General features: G+C 37.7%; 1 protein-coding gene across 1 annotated transcript in view; it reads left to right on the top strand.

Moving 5' to 3' along the window:
- Window positions 1-19,028, top strand: part of slc18b1 (solute carrier family 18 member B1) — a 44,261-nt gene that overhangs the window by 11,374 nt on the left and 13,859 nt on the right. Inside the window, exons 6-11 of the mRNA XM_062978524.1 lie at window positions 3,246-3,402; window positions 5,356-5,492; window positions 8,249-8,350; window positions 9,515-9,606; window positions 12,551-12,563; window positions 18,690-18,772. Coding sequence (XP_062834594.1) covers window positions 3,246-3,402; window positions 5,356-5,492; window positions 8,249-8,350; window positions 9,515-9,606; window positions 12,551-12,563; window positions 18,690-18,772 — 584 coding nt within the window. The remainder of the gene's footprint in view (window positions 1-3,245; window positions 3,403-5,355; window positions 5,493-8,248; window positions 8,351-9,514; window positions 9,607-12,550; window positions 12,564-18,689; window positions 18,773-19,028) is intronic.

The raw sequence follows: 19,028 nt of genomic DNA on the forward strand, positions 1-19,028 counted from the left end.
TGGAGCAGGTAGTGGGAAATGGAAGAATGGGGGTGACATGATTGCTCAGGAGGAGGACACAGTCTCTGTTGCATTGGTTGCCAAGAGGGGAGTATCTTCACTGCAGAATTAATTCAGTTTGATACCGCTTTCACTGCCCTGGCTCTGTGCTGTGGAATTCTAGGAGCTAAAGGTTGGTGTGGCACCAGCACTCTTAGGCAGAGAAGGCTACAGACCTAGAAAAATTATGACTCCTATGATTTTATCACACTGAGTCATGGCAGATAAAGTGTTGTTGAACCATTCATTCTACAGTTTGTATGCACCCAAGGAGGTGCACTTTAAATTTTCTTGTCATAACAAACATTGCCATATTTCAAAAGCCCAGATGGCAGCCAATCCATGTAAGAATTGAGAGGCCCCTTCACACCCTAATAGTTTGGCAGAGTCACAACACACCAAAATGCTTCCAAGAAAAATTCATATGGAGAGAATTGAACAGACATCAATTTTATGTCAAAATATGTGTTACAAATGAAATTTAAAAAGGCAGCATTGTTGCTTTTAACTGCTGACAGTGTCAAGTGAGTTTTGATCTGTATTAAACTAGTTTAAAAACTATTGAATCTAAATGGAGCATATATTTGTTTCTCTGTAAGCACATTTTGTTCTTTAGTGGTTTTAGTACTAAATTTCATCTCATTTTCCTTTGGCTTTTATGAAAAAAAAATAAGCCATTACAGTGTTCCCTCACTACTTCACAATTCGCATTTCACGGACTCGCTGTTTTGTGGTTTTTTAAATAAACACTAAAATAATATTATAAATCATAAAAAATTATGATTCCTGAGATAAAAAATTATGATTTATAGTGCCGGTGGTCTCAGTCGGGTGTGGGCGGAGAAAGAGCCCAAACAGCAGTGGGAGGAAAAGGAGGCGGCGCCATGTTCCCCTGCCTCTTTCTTCCCTCCCTCCCTCTTTCTACTTCCTTCCTAAGGAGAAGCCTAGCATCCCTGCTTTGCGGATTTCGTGGGTGGAGCGTAACCCCCGCGATAAGTGAGAGAACACTTGTATATTATTCTTGAATGGCAATAGAAATAGTAACATTGTATGCTTTATAAAGAACGAAAGAACACTAAATGTTTATGATACCTGTTTTTGTTTTTATTCTCATTTTCCTGAGATAAATCTCTTTTTTTCTTACAGGACAGGTTTTATTTAATCCCATAGAACTTCATAGGGGTATAATCAGATGAGTCCTGGACAAAATTGAATTCATCTGGACAGATCTGAGAGGTGTCCAAATTAATTCAGGCGTTACTGAAAGCATGCTGAATCCACCCCGATAACTCAATTGCAATTTGGATTTGGAGGGACCAGGCAGCATTGCTCCCAAAATTGACCCATTTGTCCCCAAGTTCTCTTTAAGAAAAAAAACACCAAGATAGGAACAGGGAGAGAAGAGGAGAAGGGTGCAATTTTGCAATTGGCAGTTTTAGCTTATATAGTTAGCCCTCCACATTTGCTGTTGTTAAAGACACAGGATCCCAACAAAGGGGGGGGGGAGGAAGCTGTCAATAAAAACACTTCCTTTACACATTGAATAAATACCTCTTTAGAAATCTGTTTTTGAGTAGAAGTCTATGGTCAGCTTCTGCCAGAATCATGCTGGAAGACCTACAAATCCCATGATGTAATCTTTCTAGCACCTTGTAGGTTCTCTAGGGAAACTCTATGATGGAAGTTGACCATAGAATCATAGTGTTGGACCTAGAGATTTCTAGAGACAACATGTTTTTCAAATCAGCAATGAATCAATTCTGCAAAAGTGAAACTTGCAAATGTGTTGGATTGACGGTACTCATCATTAATGATTTTAAGAGGCTGTCTAGGATCAGTTCTGTAACATGTGGAGAGATGTTGAAGTAACATATCAGCACTGATTTAGTGTCCAGCACGATTCCTTGGTTTTTTTTCTACCAAGAATAGGAGTGCTAAATATTTTGCAAGCAGTTGTGGAACTCAGAATAATGTAGTATTGGAGTCTTGCAAAACATCCTGTTTAAAAACACATAAGGTTTGGCTGACCTCTATTATTAAAAAACATACTTTACCATTTCATTCAGCTATAAATGCTTGGCAAAAGTTAGTTTTAACAAAAGAGGCATACATAGAGTTTCGTGATATTTTTGATATATTTATAGCTTTAGTTTGAAAGCTTTCCTTCTTTCCCAACCTTTTCAGCTGTCTTTTTTCTATATTGCAAATTCCTTCCTTAGTATTTCTTTGGTCAATTAGAGTTTATTTTCTTTTCCTCTCAGATCTGCACAGCTTTTCTTAACAACTGTCCATTAAAAAACCAAGGGGTTGGTATATTTTTGGATGGGGAGGGGACTTCCAAGCTAAAAAGACTACTCTTGCACAAAAGTCCCTGCATCTATTTTTCTGAAATCTGTTAAGCTCTAACCCCCTAAAAAGAACAACCGCCTTTCTCAATGTAATTTAGTTTCCCCTCTACAATTGAAATGTTATGGGAAGGTTTTTTTGTTTTTTTTAAATGCACATTTTAGAGGCACAAATAGTGCTTTGCCCACCTCATCTCTTGTCTGAACAATGGCAGATGTCTTCTTCTCCTATGCAGCTCCTATGCCATGCTTTTTCATCTAATTCTGAAAAGGGGGTAAGGGATTTTGGGGGGGGGGGGAGTACAGCCGGTTTATTATTGCTCACTGATAGTTGATGGGCGACATGAAGGTTTGGATTTCTAAACTGAAAATTGGAACTGAATCAAACTGAGTAGCCTCCAAACCAATTTGAGCTGAATTAGGTTATTTTCTCAGTTGCTTAATCAGATCCTGTGGTTAATGCAACTCCTAGTATGTTTGTAATAAGCAGGTCTTTTCTCTTCCTTTTAATGAAACAAATGTACATGTTATGATTGGGCTGTGTATCCATGTTGACTTATTAGGACCTTCCCTGTGATCCGACCATACAATCCATCATTGGCAAAGCTATCTCAGATCCTTGGTCTGACCTTTGTTTTTGGTTTTCACCTGTAGAAGTCTTGTAGTTTTCACCTGTAGTTGGTTTGGTTTTCACCTGTAGAAGGCCATAGTCTTGTGGCAGACCATCTGCTTTGCATGCAAAAGATTAATCCCTTTCATCTCCACGTAAGTTGAGGAAAATCCTCTGAGTGAAGCCCAGGAGAATATCTGACAGAAGTACCATGTGATCTGATTGCGTTGTTACTCTTTCTTCCTTTTTAGGGCAGCCTTGAAATTTTTACTGGACTGGGGCTAGTGTTGGGGCCCCCTATTGGTGGCTTTTTATACCAGTCATTTGGCTACGAAGTCCCTTTCATTGTCCTTGGAAGCTTAGTACTGCTCATGGTGCCTCTCAATATGTATCTCTTACCAAAGTACGGTAGGTGCTATTTTTATTGCTTTTATGTGTCCTTTCAGGAAAGGTCAAATATAGTCCAGTAATGTGAAAGTAGATGTCCAGTATTAGAGTTCAAGGTTTTAAATCCAGTAATCAAAACACACTCAAACTTCTAAGCAGTTTGAGTGGGGAATATAGCAGGGTCTTTCAAGAGTTCCAGGTTCAAAGTCTGAGGCTAGGATAACAAGGCAAGGCAAGGTTAGTCGTGGTGGAACTGAATTGCTGTCCAGACTTGGCAGGGAGATGAGATGCAACGCCCGGTCTACTCGAGAGTAGCGCGCCGCAGAAACTAGAGTCGATGTGATTTCCTCAACTGACACGTTGACACCGCAAAGGCCAGCCTGCGCCCAGAACTTTTATGGGACTTCAAATCTCCCCTCAAACCAGGTGCCTGAACACTTTTTCCCAAGGGAAAGTGGACTGAAGACAACAACTTGCCAGATGCAAACCTCCCTGGAAACTCTCAAGGGAACTGGTTTAATTAGCGCTTGCTTTCTCCGCTAATCTAGCGCTTTTTCTCCTATTCTCCTTCTCAGAGCGGAATGTTTCCAAAAACAATTTCCTATCAAAAGGAGCACTCTCCGGGGAACCAGGCTCTGATTCAAGGGCTTTTGTAATTAACTGTGGGCTAAAACTGTCAACAGGGGACATCTGGAAGGGAGCTGAATCTTGCTGAGTTGGCACAAACCCCATATCTTTTTCGGTCTGATCTATAATGGCTATGGGGTCATGACTCGAGGGTCTCTGAGACATCACATTCCATATCTAAAGTGTGAGACTAAATTCAATATTCATCTTAGTAATATTCATCATTTAAAGTAATTGTAGCTAACATTCCTATGGGTCAGCTGTAAATGTAACCGGAACTTGTCAAAGTTACTTTTGGGAACCAATTGTGATATGTAGCTATGCTCTCTAGAGGATTTTGTGTATAGTAGTTTTTTAAAATGTAATGCTTCCAACCTCTTGATAGGTTTAACCCAAAAATGCAGAAAGAGATTATGTGAAACAGTAATACTACATAGTTGTGTTTATGCCAATGGCCAGTAGACCTCTGGTCCTTATCTGGAGGTGCTTTAATAAGTTATCCTGTGCATGCAACACCATCAGCACAAAATATTTTGTCAACAATGTCATAGGTAAATGAGGCAGCTGAATTTTACTTCTTCATTAGTGATGAACCAGTATCCTCTGCTACAAACTAGATCATAGGGCACTACATACATACATGTTAATTGATTCAAACAGTGGTCTGTCTAACTTAGTAATGTCTCTACTGACTTAGAGATGCTCACAGAATTCATTCGGGAGTCCTTTTCAATTCTGCCTAGAAATGCCACTGCCTGAACCTGGAACGTTCTGTACGCAAAGCATGTTCCTTGTTACTGAGCTACTGAGTCCCCCAAACTTTAGCACACGGAAACCTCTCTTTTCTAGCATCTCCCCATCTGTACCACTTCCTTCAACAGACTCAACTGACTGACAGCTATATAGAGGAGTACTGTCCTGAAAAGCACCCTGGCCTCTCATGTCTCCTCAAAAGTTTTGAAAGCCACTTCTGCTTTTAAACTATTTTTGAATGAGACAGGAGTGAGAAATTAAGTGGAAACTAAGCTGAGTGGGAAGCAAGGAAAAAGGCTCACTGGTATTGCCAGTAGCAATACCGTATCTTTCTTAATACAGGGATTTTCTGTGGATTTTGTCTTCAGAGAGGTTTGAGGTTCATGAAGCCTGGATACCAACAATAACATCTTCAGTGTGTTAAAAATGTCACAATAGTGGCATCTTCATCCAGGTGTGTGTCCTCAGCCTTCTGTTTACCCCTAGGTTGAATTTATTTTCTACTGTCACTGACTTTTTATTCTGTGAAACATCACCAACCATATTGTTATTTAATGCAAAAATTAGGATGCCTTGTGTTTTATCTCATTACAGATTCCACTCCTAGTAAAGATTCATTCTGGAAGCTTGTTGTTATACCCAAAGTGATCCTCCTTTGTCTTACAATATTTTCATTAAGTGCATGCTTAGGTTTCCTAGATCCTACAATGTCCCTGTTTGTCTTGAAAAAGGTAGGTATTGTCGTGGATAAATCACTTTTGGAGACATGCTGTCTATCTAAACCAATTGCATATGGTGTAATTGTTAAGGAAGAATGGCAGTGGGATATGACAGTCTGTTAGCCTTATTATTATTATTATTATGACACAGCAAACAAGATAGATATGCTGGATTTCGTATCACAAAATCACAAGTCGAACACTTCCCAAGTGTCTAGGACTGTGTGATGTATTTTCGGATGATGCGTGCAGATCCCAGTAGGGTGGCCTTTTGCAGTTGGCAGATCGTGATTTTGTCAATGTCTATTGTTTCCAAATGCCGGCTGAGATCTTTTGGCATGGCACCCAATGTACCGATCACCACCGGGACCACCTGCACTGGTTTCTGCCATAGTCTTTGAAGTTCAATCTTGAGGTCCTGATAGCGGCTGAGTTTTTCCTGTTGTTTTTCGTCAATGCGACTGTCACCTGGGATGGCGACATCAATGATCCAAACCTTTTTCTTTTCCACAACTGTGATATCTGGTGTGTTGTGTTCCAGAACTTTGTCAGTTTGGATTCGGAAGTCCCACAGTATCTTTGCGTGCTCATTTTCCAATACTTTTGCAGGTTTGTGATCCCACCAGTTCTTTGCTGCTGGCAGGTGGTACTTGAGGCATAAGTTCCAATGGATCATTTGGGCCACATAGTTGTGCCTCTGTTTGTAGTCTGTCTGTGCAATTTTCTTACAGCAGCTGAGGATATGATCAATGGTTTCGTCAGCTTCCTTACACAATATTATTATTATTATTATTATTATTACTACTACTACTACTACCACCTACCTCTCCTCATGGCTCAAGGTGGACCACAACATATATAAAAACACATCATCGTAAAACATTATATAAATTACACATATTAAAATGTATTTCTATGAAATACATATATTAAAATACACAGAATAAAGATTAAAACAGTAAACACAAGATGTGAATTTAAAATTCATAATGAAAATTGATTTGGTAGGCCTGTCAGAAGAGACAGGTTTTAAGTTGTGTTTTGAAATCCCAACAGCTCATTGAGCTGCCGGTGCTCTTCCGTCTGGGGTCGTCTTGGGGTGGCCAATAAAAAGGTCCTCTGGGTGATAGTTGCCAGTTGAGCTCTGGCTGGTTGGAGTAGCTGCCCCCCAGAGGACCTAAGTGTTCAGGGTGGATTTTATGAGAGAAGGCGATCCGCTAGGTAACCTGGACCCAAACCATGTAGGGCTTTAAAAGTCAGCCAATGGAGTGACTAATATAGGTGTATTATGGTCATTCCTAGATGTTCCTATAACCAGTCTGGCTGCCATATTTTGAACCAGTTGGAGTTTCTGACATTAGTACAAAGGTAGTCCAATGTAAAGCGTATTGTAGAAGTCCAACCTTGAGGTTACCTGCACATGCACTACTATCTTTAGGTTCTCTAAATCTAGGAAGGGGTGCAGCTGGCATATCGGCTGAAGCTGATATGTAATAGTAAGCATTCTTGACCATTGCATCTACCTGGGCTGACATTTGAAGTAGACGGATCCAAACACTCCCAAGCTGCGAACACAGTCTTTCAGGGGAGTGTAACACCATTCAGAACTGGGTATTTTTCCTCATCCAGTCCTTTACCTCCAGGCATTTGTTAAAGGAGACATGCTGTCCTTAACTGAGGCTGATTTTGAAGGCATGGAGAAATATATTTGGGTATAATCAGCACTCCATACAGTCGTGCCAGCCACATGACCCAGGAGGCATCTACGGATGCTGCCTCTTCATGTTAGGTAATGAGATGAGCACAACCCCCCAGAGCTGGACACAACTAGACTTAATGTTAATGGGAAACCTTAAACTGTACTATAATCAGCATACTGATGGCACCCTGCCTCTTATCTCTGTATAATTTCACCCAGTGGTTTCATATAATAAATGTTAAAAAGCATTTGGGATAGAATGGCCCCCTAGTGGGATGCCATATAACAGCTTGTTTAATGATGCATGTTTAATGGTAGTTGCTTCAATGTCTGCAAACAGTTTGCGGACTATCAAGCGTTTGTATTCTACCTGCACAAGTGTCTTAAACAATTTCTGTGCTTAGTTGTGCCATATTTCTGTTCCTTTCTACTTTTACTTGTTTATTATTTGAATAGATGTGAGTCATTCTATGTAATTTATAATACTCCTAAACTGCAGTGATAACAAATAATCACATACTAAATTCAAAAAAATATCACAAACACAAACTAAGCAGCTAATAAACATCATATTCTGTTTTCAATTCCTCCTTTACTTTAAGACAGTTTTTTCCCCGCTCGTTCAGAAAAAATGTCTTTCACGTTTTGAGGCTTTACTGTGTTGGCAGTTTTGAACTGTTGTTCATTCAGTGTACACTTTAATGGCGATCAAGGCTGTTAGAAGTAGTTTCAAATGAAAAAAACAACTTAAAAATATTAAAATACCATGAAATATGCACCAATAAAAGAACAAAAGCATTAGACTCAGTTCTGTTTGTTCATAGAGGTCTTTTGCATTGAAGCAAGGGTGTTTTAAACCGTGCTTCAATGCAAAAGGCCTGTGTGAACATAAGCAAGCTTGTAAAGTATAATAATCTTTCAAATAGTCTTATCTCAAGTTATTTCTGGTGGTGTTATTGACTGTTTGCATATGTGAGATACCCTGTGTATTACAAAGATGACAGATGATGGGATTATGTAACATAAGATATTCTTGTAAAATAATTTAAATATTGCTTTCTTTCTATAGTTCAAATTGCCTGCTGGCTATGTTGGTCTTGTCTTCTTGGGGCTGGCACTCTCCTATTCCTTATCCTCACCACTAATTGGTTTTCTTAGTGATAAAAAGCCAGTAAGTATATTTATTTTTTAAAAAAATGTTTCGTATTTTGTCAGTTTTAATGTCTTGTTATAAATATTTGAACTTTGATGGATTGGTAGTAGAAAGTCCTTTTATTAGACAAGAACACTGACTGTCATAACCCTAATATGGTTTTAAGGTCACATGTTTCTTTGGGGTGTTATTTTCAGAGCACATCTGCCTCCCACCACTGCCAATTACATAACAGCTGTGTTTTCATATCATTAAGAACTAATTATAATTGATAGCCATTGACAGTAATAAATGTGAGGGCCAGTGTGGTGTACTGTTTAATCATTAGACTCTGGAGATCATTGGACTACGTCTGTGGAAACCTACTAGATGACCTTGAGTAAGTCAGACTTACTCAGCCTGAGACTGAGCTTGCACCCCCTCTATTAGTCTGGTCCCTCTAAATGCAACTCAAGACATAGAGTAACTTTAGATGTCTAAGAAGGTCAGCAAGGTCCACCACTATAAAATATTTGAAAAGGTTCAAAATCCAGAGGCTAATCTTAGAATATAATACTGGGCACAGTCTTTCAATTGAACTTGGACTCGGCCATTTTGCCAGTCTATTTTGAACATCACACTTTTACCCTAGAACATCTAAAGCAGAGGTGGGCAGCTGTAGAAGACTTGAGGGCCACATGAGCATCCTAAAACTTAGAGGGATATACCAGCACGCACACACATGCACATACACAAAATATGCCTCTAGACACTTCTAGTAGCTATGAAGACATTTTCGTCTCTCATTAAGCAAAATTGGGGTCCCTGCAAAATATGGGAGGAAATGCCCCCCCCCAGTGGACTTTTGGAGCATTTGGGGGCAAAGTATTTTTGCGAAAACATGTTTTTGACCCCGGGGGGGGGGGGGGGGGAGAGCAGAGGACCTTCAAACAAGGTTGTAATGTCCTCCACATCTCTAGAGTGCATTTGGGGACATTCCTGGCACAAAAAGCTATTTTTTTTTACTTTTGGGAGACACTGGGGAACACTTACAGCCTGCAAGCCACATTTTGCCCACTGCTCATCTGAATCAATTCTACAGTCCATAAATTCCTCATGTCCACATGGCCAAAAATAATGTCTGCAGAAATGTGATAGTTGGATAATAGTCATGTTCTTCATTTCTTCATTTATATTTTACAGCTTTCAAGGAAATGGCTAATAATCTTTGGAGGTCTACTAACAGCACTATGCTATTTTTTCTTGGGACCAGCTCCCATCTTTCACATAGAAAGGTAGAATTTGTTTATTTATACTGTGTGTTTGCTTATTTATTTGTTTATTATAACTGACTTTTCTTAGACTGAGCCCTTGTTTGTTGGAAGCTTTCACATTTTCTAGGAAATTAATAAGAAAATATTCAATATTCAAATATTCAAACTTTCCCATTTAGAATCATGCAATTTTCTTGTCATCTCATCCAAGAACAAAAGGAATAATGGTGGAAAAAACATTCCGTATGATTCCTTTCCTAGCCAAAAAAAAAAATGTTTCCCTAAAACTGAGAAATCCAGTGTGCAAGAATAATACGGTGGAAGAAATTTTATGCCATTTTGCCAAATATTCACACATGCCAAAGTATTTTAGAAAATCATTCTGTGCAGAACATGTGGGGTTTGTTTTTTGTGTTGTGAATATTGTGGCTCTTTTTGCAAAAAGTACTCACAGATGTGAATTTGTAATTAGATGATATAGGCAAAGTATTAAGTAATATTTCCTGACCAAACTGCACAAATCCACCTTAATATTTCCATGCCCCCCCCACCATTAAACAAGCCTGTGACAATCAGGAGCAGAAACACTTTCACAGTTCCTCATTGCAACCTTGTTTACTAGTGAGGGAAAGGATGGGATGTGGTGCTAGAAACCACCTCCTTCAATTTCTAATATCAGACTTCCTTTGCTCATTGGAGCTGCTGGCTATTAAGAAGGGTTTGGGATGCATTTATGATCATGGCAATTGTGTGGCAAACACGCCTACATAGAGTATTGAATGTGGAGCAGTTATGGATCCCTAAGTTTAGGTTCCAAAAGTGCTGTTGCCGTGTGCTTTAAAGTGATTTCTGAATTACGGCAAAACTAAGGGTTTTTTACGCCTAATAATAATAATAATAATAATAATAATAACAACAACAACTTTATTTTTATACCCCCGCCCCATCTCCCCGGAGGGACTCGGAGCGGCTTACATGGGGCCATGCCCGACATAAAAATACAATAACAGCGATAAAACAATAAAAACAATTTTTCACATCAATAAGACATCAACATCAGTAAAACAATCATAAAAATCAATATACTGCATAAAATATTAAAAACGGGAGGCTAAAACAGATCTGGGCAAAAGTGCAGAAAGACATCACATGGGAGAGGTAGCGGGTTATGAATACTAACTGTAATTTGGAATGTCAGCCACTGATTCTGGACAGCTACATGTGTTTTTTGTGCAGGGTTGTAGTTTAATGTGTGATATAGATATACAATGCATATGTATGATGATGGTGGCAATGATGTTTATTTATACCCCACAAAGGAGACTCAAAGTGGCTGTACACACACACACACACACATGTACACAGGAACACTGCACACCAGAAGTGTTGTGCAAAATGCAGTAATCTTGGACAAGAAAAATCTTACACAAAAATCTTGTGTAAAAAACCCAGCACTTCTTGCATCACCGACTGGGGTAAATATGCACATAGATGCTAAAACTGGTGGTTCTTTGCTTGATATGAAAGAATATCTACGTAAGTATAATTTCAGATCCTCAAAGTCATTTTCCTATAATTTGTGGTTTTGAAAGCTCATTCCAAAATCGCTGTGCCTCATTGGCTGTCTTAATAAAGGGGTTTTTTCTATCTCGGCTCATTGGCTGCCTTTAGATATCCTGTGTTTGCCACTTCAGTTTCTTGACAGCAGCACCACTCTCCCAAAAGTATTTGCAGGATAGAAGGAGGAAACTTCTAGGTTTAGAGTTCCAGATTCTCCTCTACATGACCAATCAATGGGCATGGCTCAATTTTCCAGCCCACTTCATTGGAAAGGAGGCAGCTCTGAGTAAGGAAAGGACAACATGGGCTGGATGAGACCACCTTGTTGAAAATATAAGTTAAGGTTGCAAAGCTAGGGTGAGCAATTGCATTGGGGGCCAGATGTTGTTTCTTTTCTGTCAATAAACATGCAAAGTTGTAGTAGTGACTCTCTGAAGGATTGTAATCAATGCACTAAGCAGAAGCTGAACAGTTCACTAGCCCACAAACAAAATCTAGCAGAGGAAGAAGTCTTAGGCTTCTTTGTCAGGAATATAATAGTAATTTTACTTGTGAATACTTGTGCATGTGTATAGTCAGCATAGCTTCATCTTCTTGAAGAAAGGTAAGAAAAGGAAAAGTACTACGTGATATAAGGGATGGAACATTTCACACAGAGAGAGCTCTTATCATGCAAGCTTCTTGGATGGCGGGAAGGGAGAGAGAAGTATGAAAGCAGGTTACATGATGCAGGAAGAGAGTGTATGAACAAACAAACAAAGTTCCCAGAAACATGCTTGCCTCAACTACTACAGAGTGACATTCAGTATAAACACCAGTGAGTCTTGACTCCAAAATCTTCCCCTCACTTGGTCACATGAGCACATTTTCATCTACAAAATGTAATGTCATGCCACATCCTTTTATTCCAAGCATTTTGAAAGAATGGAAGCTAAACAGCTGTGTTTTAAAGAAGTTGTTGAATATTCTGGCATGTTTTTGGAGGAACAAATAATCTGAAATATTACATGATTTAGTGAATTTAAGAAGCTTTTAAGGTTTTTGGTGGAAAGAAGGGCTGCAGAAGTGTGAATGGGTCCACATTCAGTAAAATCAAAGATTAATAATAATAATAATAATTTAATTTCCTACCCACGCCTCCTCATGGCTCAAGGCAAATTACAACATTGTGAAAACACACAATCCAGACACATAATCATTTTAAAACACTCTGTAAAAAACACTCTTTAAAACACTCTGTAAATATTAAAACATATTTACATACGTATTAAAATACGCACATTATCTTTGTAAGCCTGGTGTTTAGGATGTTTGATTGTGATAAAATATGTCATGACTGTAGTTGACATTTATGTATGGTTAAATATCTTCTGAGATTGCATTAGGATTTTTTTTTCTTTTGCAGCAAACTCTGGCTCTTTGTTCTTTTTTTTTTTTTTTTTTTTTTTTTTTTTTTATAAATGTTTTTTTATTATTATACAATTATTGGTTCTATTACATTTTATACAGCACACTCTTTTATAGTTTGCTTAAACATTTTCACCCCACCACGGTGCTCCCCTCCCCCCGTCTCAAGCCACAATTCTTACATATCATCTGTCCAAAACCTCATTTCCTCTTGTGACGGTAACTTTCCTTCCTTGTTTTTTAAACCTTTTACAACAAATTTTCCCCACACAGCATCATAATCGCTTTGTTTCCATATACCTTTTTTAACCTTTAATATACATGTTAGTTTATCATTTATTGCTAATTTCCATGCTTCTTTATACCACTCCTCTATTTGTATGTTCATTTCTTTTTTCCAATTCCTTGCTATAAGTAATCTTGCTATTGTTACTAGATTTGTTATCGCATCTTTCTCCTCCTTTTTCCATTGTTTATTATTATATAATGATAATAATGCTATGCTAGGACTTTTATCAATTTTCATATTCATTATATCTTCTATTTCTCTAAAAACTTTCCCCCAAAATTTGTTTACATATTTGCATTGCCACCACATGTGTATATAAGTTCCTGGTTCTTGGCACCCTCTCCAGCAATTTTTTGAATTATTTTTATTCATATATGCTATTCTTACTGGTGTCAGATACCACTTCCATATTAACTTGTAGTAATTTTCTTTAACCCGTATTGATAAATTTTTTAAGTGTCTTTGTCCCCATAACTGTTGCCATTCTATTTCGCTTATTTTTATCCCTAAGTCTTCTTCCCAAGACTCCTTAAGGGTATTCTTATTTATTTTCCCCTCCTTCGTTTCGATTAATATCTTATAAATTCTACTAATTATACCTCTCAAGTTTTCCTGTTCCTCTACAGCCCTTCCCTTCTGTATTGTTAGCTCAAATTGACTAAGTTGGCTTCCATTTCTATTGTTTTTTTCCCAATTTTTAAACCATTGTTCTAATTGTATACAGTGGAACCATGTCAATTTTATTTCTTTAAACTCTTCCAACATCATTTCCTTCTTCATTCTCACCTTCAGCCAATCCTCTATCCTATCTAATTTTTTCTCCCTTAATTTTTTATCCATTACTTTTTTTAAATTTTTAGGGAATTTTTTTTCCATCACTATTGGGGTTATGATTGACCCCTCCCCTATTAACTTCCTCCTATATTTATTCCACACTTCTAATATATTGCTCAACATTGGGTTTCTAATTTCCCTCATTTCTTTTTTAGTAAACTGTTTAAAAAATATATTCCAAATTTCATCCTCCACTTTTCCTGAATCATTACTAAGCCCATCTATTCCCTCTCTTTTAACCATTCCTTCTATCACCCAGCTTAATCTGCTTGCTTCATAATATTTTTTAATATTAGGTAGTGCTAGTCCTCCCTCTTTTTGCGTTCTATACCATAACTGTTTAGTTAATCTATTTCTTTTACTTCCATTACAATACTTGTTAATCATTTGTTGCCATCTGTTTAGTTCTTCTTCTGTGATTTGAAGTGGTAGCATTCTAAATATAAAATTTATCTTTGGAAGTATTTTCATTTTTACTAATGCTATTCTTCCAAACCAGGATAGGCGTATGTCTTCATATTCTATTAATTTTTTCTGAACCTCTTTCCTTAATGTTACTACATTTAGTTCTTCCATTTTTTTTAAATCCTTTGTTATTAATATTCCTAAGTATTTTAATTCATTCTTAATTCTTATTCCCATTTTACTCTGCTCTATAAAATCTTTCTCTTCTTCCTTTGTATAATTTATTAACATCATTTCTGACTTATTCCAATTAACTTGTAATCCTGTCGTTTTCCCAAATATCTCCAAATGTTCTTTTATTTTGTCCATTTTCTCTATTATATTTTCTATAAATAGCAATGTATCGTCAGCAAATAAGCTCACCTTATGTTTCTCCTCTTTTCCTAGCCCCTCTAGATTCTTATCATTCCTTATACCGTTTGCAAACATTTCTATCACCATAGCAAATAATATCGGCGACAAAGGGCACCCTTGCCTCGTTCCTCTGGACACTTTTATTTCCTTAGTCACTCCATCATTTATAGTTATCTCTGCTGAATTCCTTGAATAAAATTGTTCTAAGATTCCTTTTATTCTATTTCCCATTCCGAATTTATTCAGGATTTCCCTTAATGCCTCCCATTCCACACAATCAAACGCTTTAAAAATATCTAGTGATAATATCCCTGCTTTTTCCTTCCCCTCTTTAGCCAAATAAATTTTTTTTAGTACTCTCCCTATCAAATTTGACATTAGTCTTCCCTTCACAAACCCACACTGATCTTTTTTTATATACTTATACATGCATTTATTCATTCTATTAGCTATTATCGCAGACAGAATTTTTGCGTCCTGATTAACTAACGATATGGGCCTATATGACCCCGGGTCTGTTAAATCTTTATCAGGTTTGGGTATTAATATTATTAGTGATTTCCTCCATGATTCTGGTATTTTATCTCCCTCCATTATCCCATTATACATTTTTAATAATTTTGGAGTTAAAACTTCTCTGAAGCTTTTATAATATTCTGTCCCTAGACCATCCAGGCCTGGAGCTTTCCCCACTTTTAATTTCTTAATAACTTCCTCTATTTCTATCCTCTTAATGGGTTGTTCCAATAGCTCTTTATCCCTCTCCTCCAGCTTGCACTCCCAATTTTCCTCCACATATTTCCTAATTACTTCTATAGAGCTAGCTTTAGTTTGATATAATTCTTTATAAAATTCTTCAAATACCTTCAGTTTTTCTTTCATAGTTCTACATAATTTACCTGTTTTATCTTTTATCATATTTATCATTCCTTCCATTTTCTTTTTTTGTGTTGATTTGGCTAGCATCTTGGAATTCCTATCACTAAACTCAAAGTATTCCCTCCTTAAATAAATTAAATTCTCTTGTACTTCATCTATTTCCATTTTATCCAGTTCCTCTTTTTTTGCTCTCAGCCTTGCATAAGTTCGTATATCTCTCTTTATTACATATGTTTTTTTCGATCTCTTCTATTTCTCTTTCTAAATTCCTTTTCCTTTCTTCTTGCCTTTTTTTTAGATTAATTGTCTCTTTTATGCATAACCCTCTAGTCACTGCTTTCATGGTGTCCCATAGAACTCCTTTTGTCACCCCCTTTTCATTAAAGCCCCATATTTCTTGCCATTCTACTTGCATTCTGTCTACTATCTCTTTATAATTCAATATTTTCGTATTTAACCTCCACCTCTTCATTTTGTCATAATCACATTTCAGCACCAACTCAATCGATACCAGAGCATGATCCGAAATCTTAATTATCCCAATATCAGCATTTAACACTTTACTTAACATATTTTTGGAGACAAAAATATAATCTATTCTTGTATACACCTTATGCACCGATGAATAATATGTATATCTGCTTTCATTCCCTTTTACCAATCTCCACACATCCTTCAGTTGCCATTTATTCATTACTCTACTTAAGTCCGTTATTTCGATATTTCTTGTTTTTGATGCTAACATTGTTTTATCCTTCTTTGGGTCCATATAACAATTACAATCTCCTCCAAATATTACATTTTGTTGGTGATAATTCTCTATTTGCTCTAATACTTTTTCGTAAAATTCTTGCTGTTTAACATTTGGTGCATATACATTTACTAATACATATTTTTCTTCCCCTATTTCACCATATATTATTATGTATCTTCCCTCTTCATCTTTCAATACCTTATTTATACCCAAATTGCATTTCTTTGCTATTATTATAGCTACACCTCTTGACTTTGATGACCCAAAAGATTTCTCATAATTCCTTATCCAGCTCGACTTTAGTTCATTTGAGCCCAGTTTATTCTGATGCGTTTCCTGTAGGAAGATGACATCCGCCGCGTCCTTCTTCAGTAGGGCTTCAATCCGCCTTCTCTTAATTACCGTCCCCAACCCTCTCACATTAAGTGTTGAAATTCTTAATTTATGAGACATCATTTCCATTTCCCTTTAAAAGCTTTTTTGTGGCTTGAACCAATGTGAACCCTTGACCCTTACCCTCCCCTACCCTTGCCCACCCTTCCCCCCTCCTCCCCCTTGATCCCCCCCTTCCCTCATTCCCCCCTTCCTCCCCTTCCATTCTTCGGGACTCCTCGTCCCAATCATGGCCCCCGGCCTTCCCAATTGGGGAGGGGGAAGGCGAAGTCATCCCATGGCCCAGAGTCTCCCTCCCCCCGAGTGCTCATTTTAAATTCAATAATAAATTTAATTGCAGTGTTACGCTTTCTTCTTACATCCCGATTCCTCCAGTGGCGCCAAATAATTCCTCCGTTACTCCTGCTTCCGAACCCTTCTCCTCCTCCTCCTTTCGATCTCTCTCTTGTTTTCTTATTATACCGAGCTCCTCCAATAGTTGATGTCCTTGCTCCAATGAATCTATTCTATATCTCTTGCCTTTCCATTGGAATTTGAGAAAGATAGGATATCCCCAAGTGTACAAAATTCCGGCCTTCATTAATTGGATCGTAATAGGCTTCATTGAGTATCTCCAATTCTTAGTTTCAGTACAATAGTCATTGAATATCTCCAATTTTGAATCGCCCATCTTTAAATATTCTGGGTTCTTCTTTAATATTTTCATCAAATTTTCTTTCTTTACGAAGTTTTGAAATCGGATTATTATATTCCTAGGAATTATTTTATTTCTTCCACTCGGAAGGCGATGAACTCTCTCGATATCTAATTCTGACCAGTTTAATATCGGCGTAATCTTTTGCAACCACTTCAAAATCTCGGTTTTCAGATCTTCTTTCTTATTCCCTTCTGGGTAGTTTCTAATTATTGCGTTGTTTCTTCTTTGATTATCTTGCATATACACGAACTTTCTTTCCACATCTGAAAGCCTATTTTCATTTTTTTGCGTTTGTTGTTTGAGTACAAGTTGTTCCTGTTTATTTTTCCCGATTTCAGATTTATTTGTTTGTATCTCTCCATGTGCTGTTTTCAAACTTTCTCTTATTGTCTGAAATTTTTCATCTGAGCTTTTCCTTTCTGCCTCCAATTGTGCTTTTATTTCTTTGTTGCTGGTCAGAATTTCTTGCTTCAAAACCTGGATCTCGCTCTTCCTCATTTCTCTTTCTTTATCAAACATCAAATTCAAATTCAAATTCATTTCCTTTGTTTGTCTTTCACTCTCCTCTTTGATCAATTCCGCTATTTTATTTAACAATTGGCCACTGCCCATTTCATTCCCCATTTCTTTCCTCTCTCTGCTCTCACTGCTTCCTTTTAGTTCTGCTGATAAACATGGCAGAGAGGTAGAAATGCCTCCTCCTCCTATTGCCCCCTCCGCTTGAGGGGGGGTCCGTTTTAATTGTTTCCCCTCCTTAATTGAGGTGGGGGGACTTCTTTTAACAATGCTCATTTCCTTGGGGATCTGAGAAACCCTTTCCAATCTAGAAAAAGATCTGTCCGAAGGCCTTGTGCGTGACCAAAGAGGATTTTTTGGGATATCCTGACTTTGTTTATTCCTTCTCATTCACCTCCCTTCAGTTGCTCCTTCCGTATTTATCAATTTTTTTTTTTTATAAGTACTTAGTTCCCCCTTTCGACGCAGTCCAAAAAAAAACAACCCTAGTACGCCTTGCAAGGCCTTGCAAGGCCTTGTAACATTATTTCCTTTGGAGCCTTTGGAACCAGGGGATTCGCTTTTAATCTGATGAGGAAAGCTCACTCCTTCCTCAAAGGAGGCTTCCAGATGATTATATTCAATCTTGCTAATTATTTTAATGCTTATTTGAGCTACAGACTATTTTTCTTCTCCGGCTTCGCACGCGTTCGCACTCATCATGTTACTTTCGCTTTTGCTTTCAGCCTGCTTTCAGCCTGCTTCGGCCAGCTTCCCCTCACTTCTGCCAAAGCTCATAAATCAAAGCAATTAAGTGGTAATAGATTACCTTTTCAGGTTTCTTGTATGCTCAACACTCTCATCTCCCTTTTAATCCATAAAGATCCTTCCTCGATCCCTTTTTCACTGCTTTTCGCTTTGTTTTCTCAAGAGCTGAAAGGAAAGACGTCTTTACCCGGCCATAGCTGACTCCGCCATTTGTTCTAATGTTGGTTTTGATTGGTTTTTCTCTTGGGATGAATGGTATGCCAGTGTTTCCTGAGATACTCAGCTGCGCATAGTAAGTTGCCTTTGCTAAATAAACATTTAATTCATTATTCCAAAATCACTTGAAATCATATGGATCAGGGATAGGAAATGTTTGGCCCTCCTTGTGTTTTTTAGACTGCATTTCTCATCAACCCTAGCCAGCATAGCCAATGGTTAAATTAGGGGATTTGCATTTCAACAGCATCTATAGGACCAGAAAGTTTCTAACCTTGCAGTAAGTAACTACAGATCTGTGCCAGGATAAATATGCAAAGCTAAGTACTTTG

Source organism: Anolis carolinensis, chromosome 1 (assembly GCF_035594765.1).
Source record: "Anolis carolinensis isolate JA03-04 chromosome 1, rAnoCar3.1.pri, whole genome shotgun sequence".
Taxonomy (NCBI): domain Eukaryota; kingdom Metazoa; phylum Chordata; class Lepidosauria; order Squamata; family Dactyloidae; genus Anolis; species Anolis carolinensis.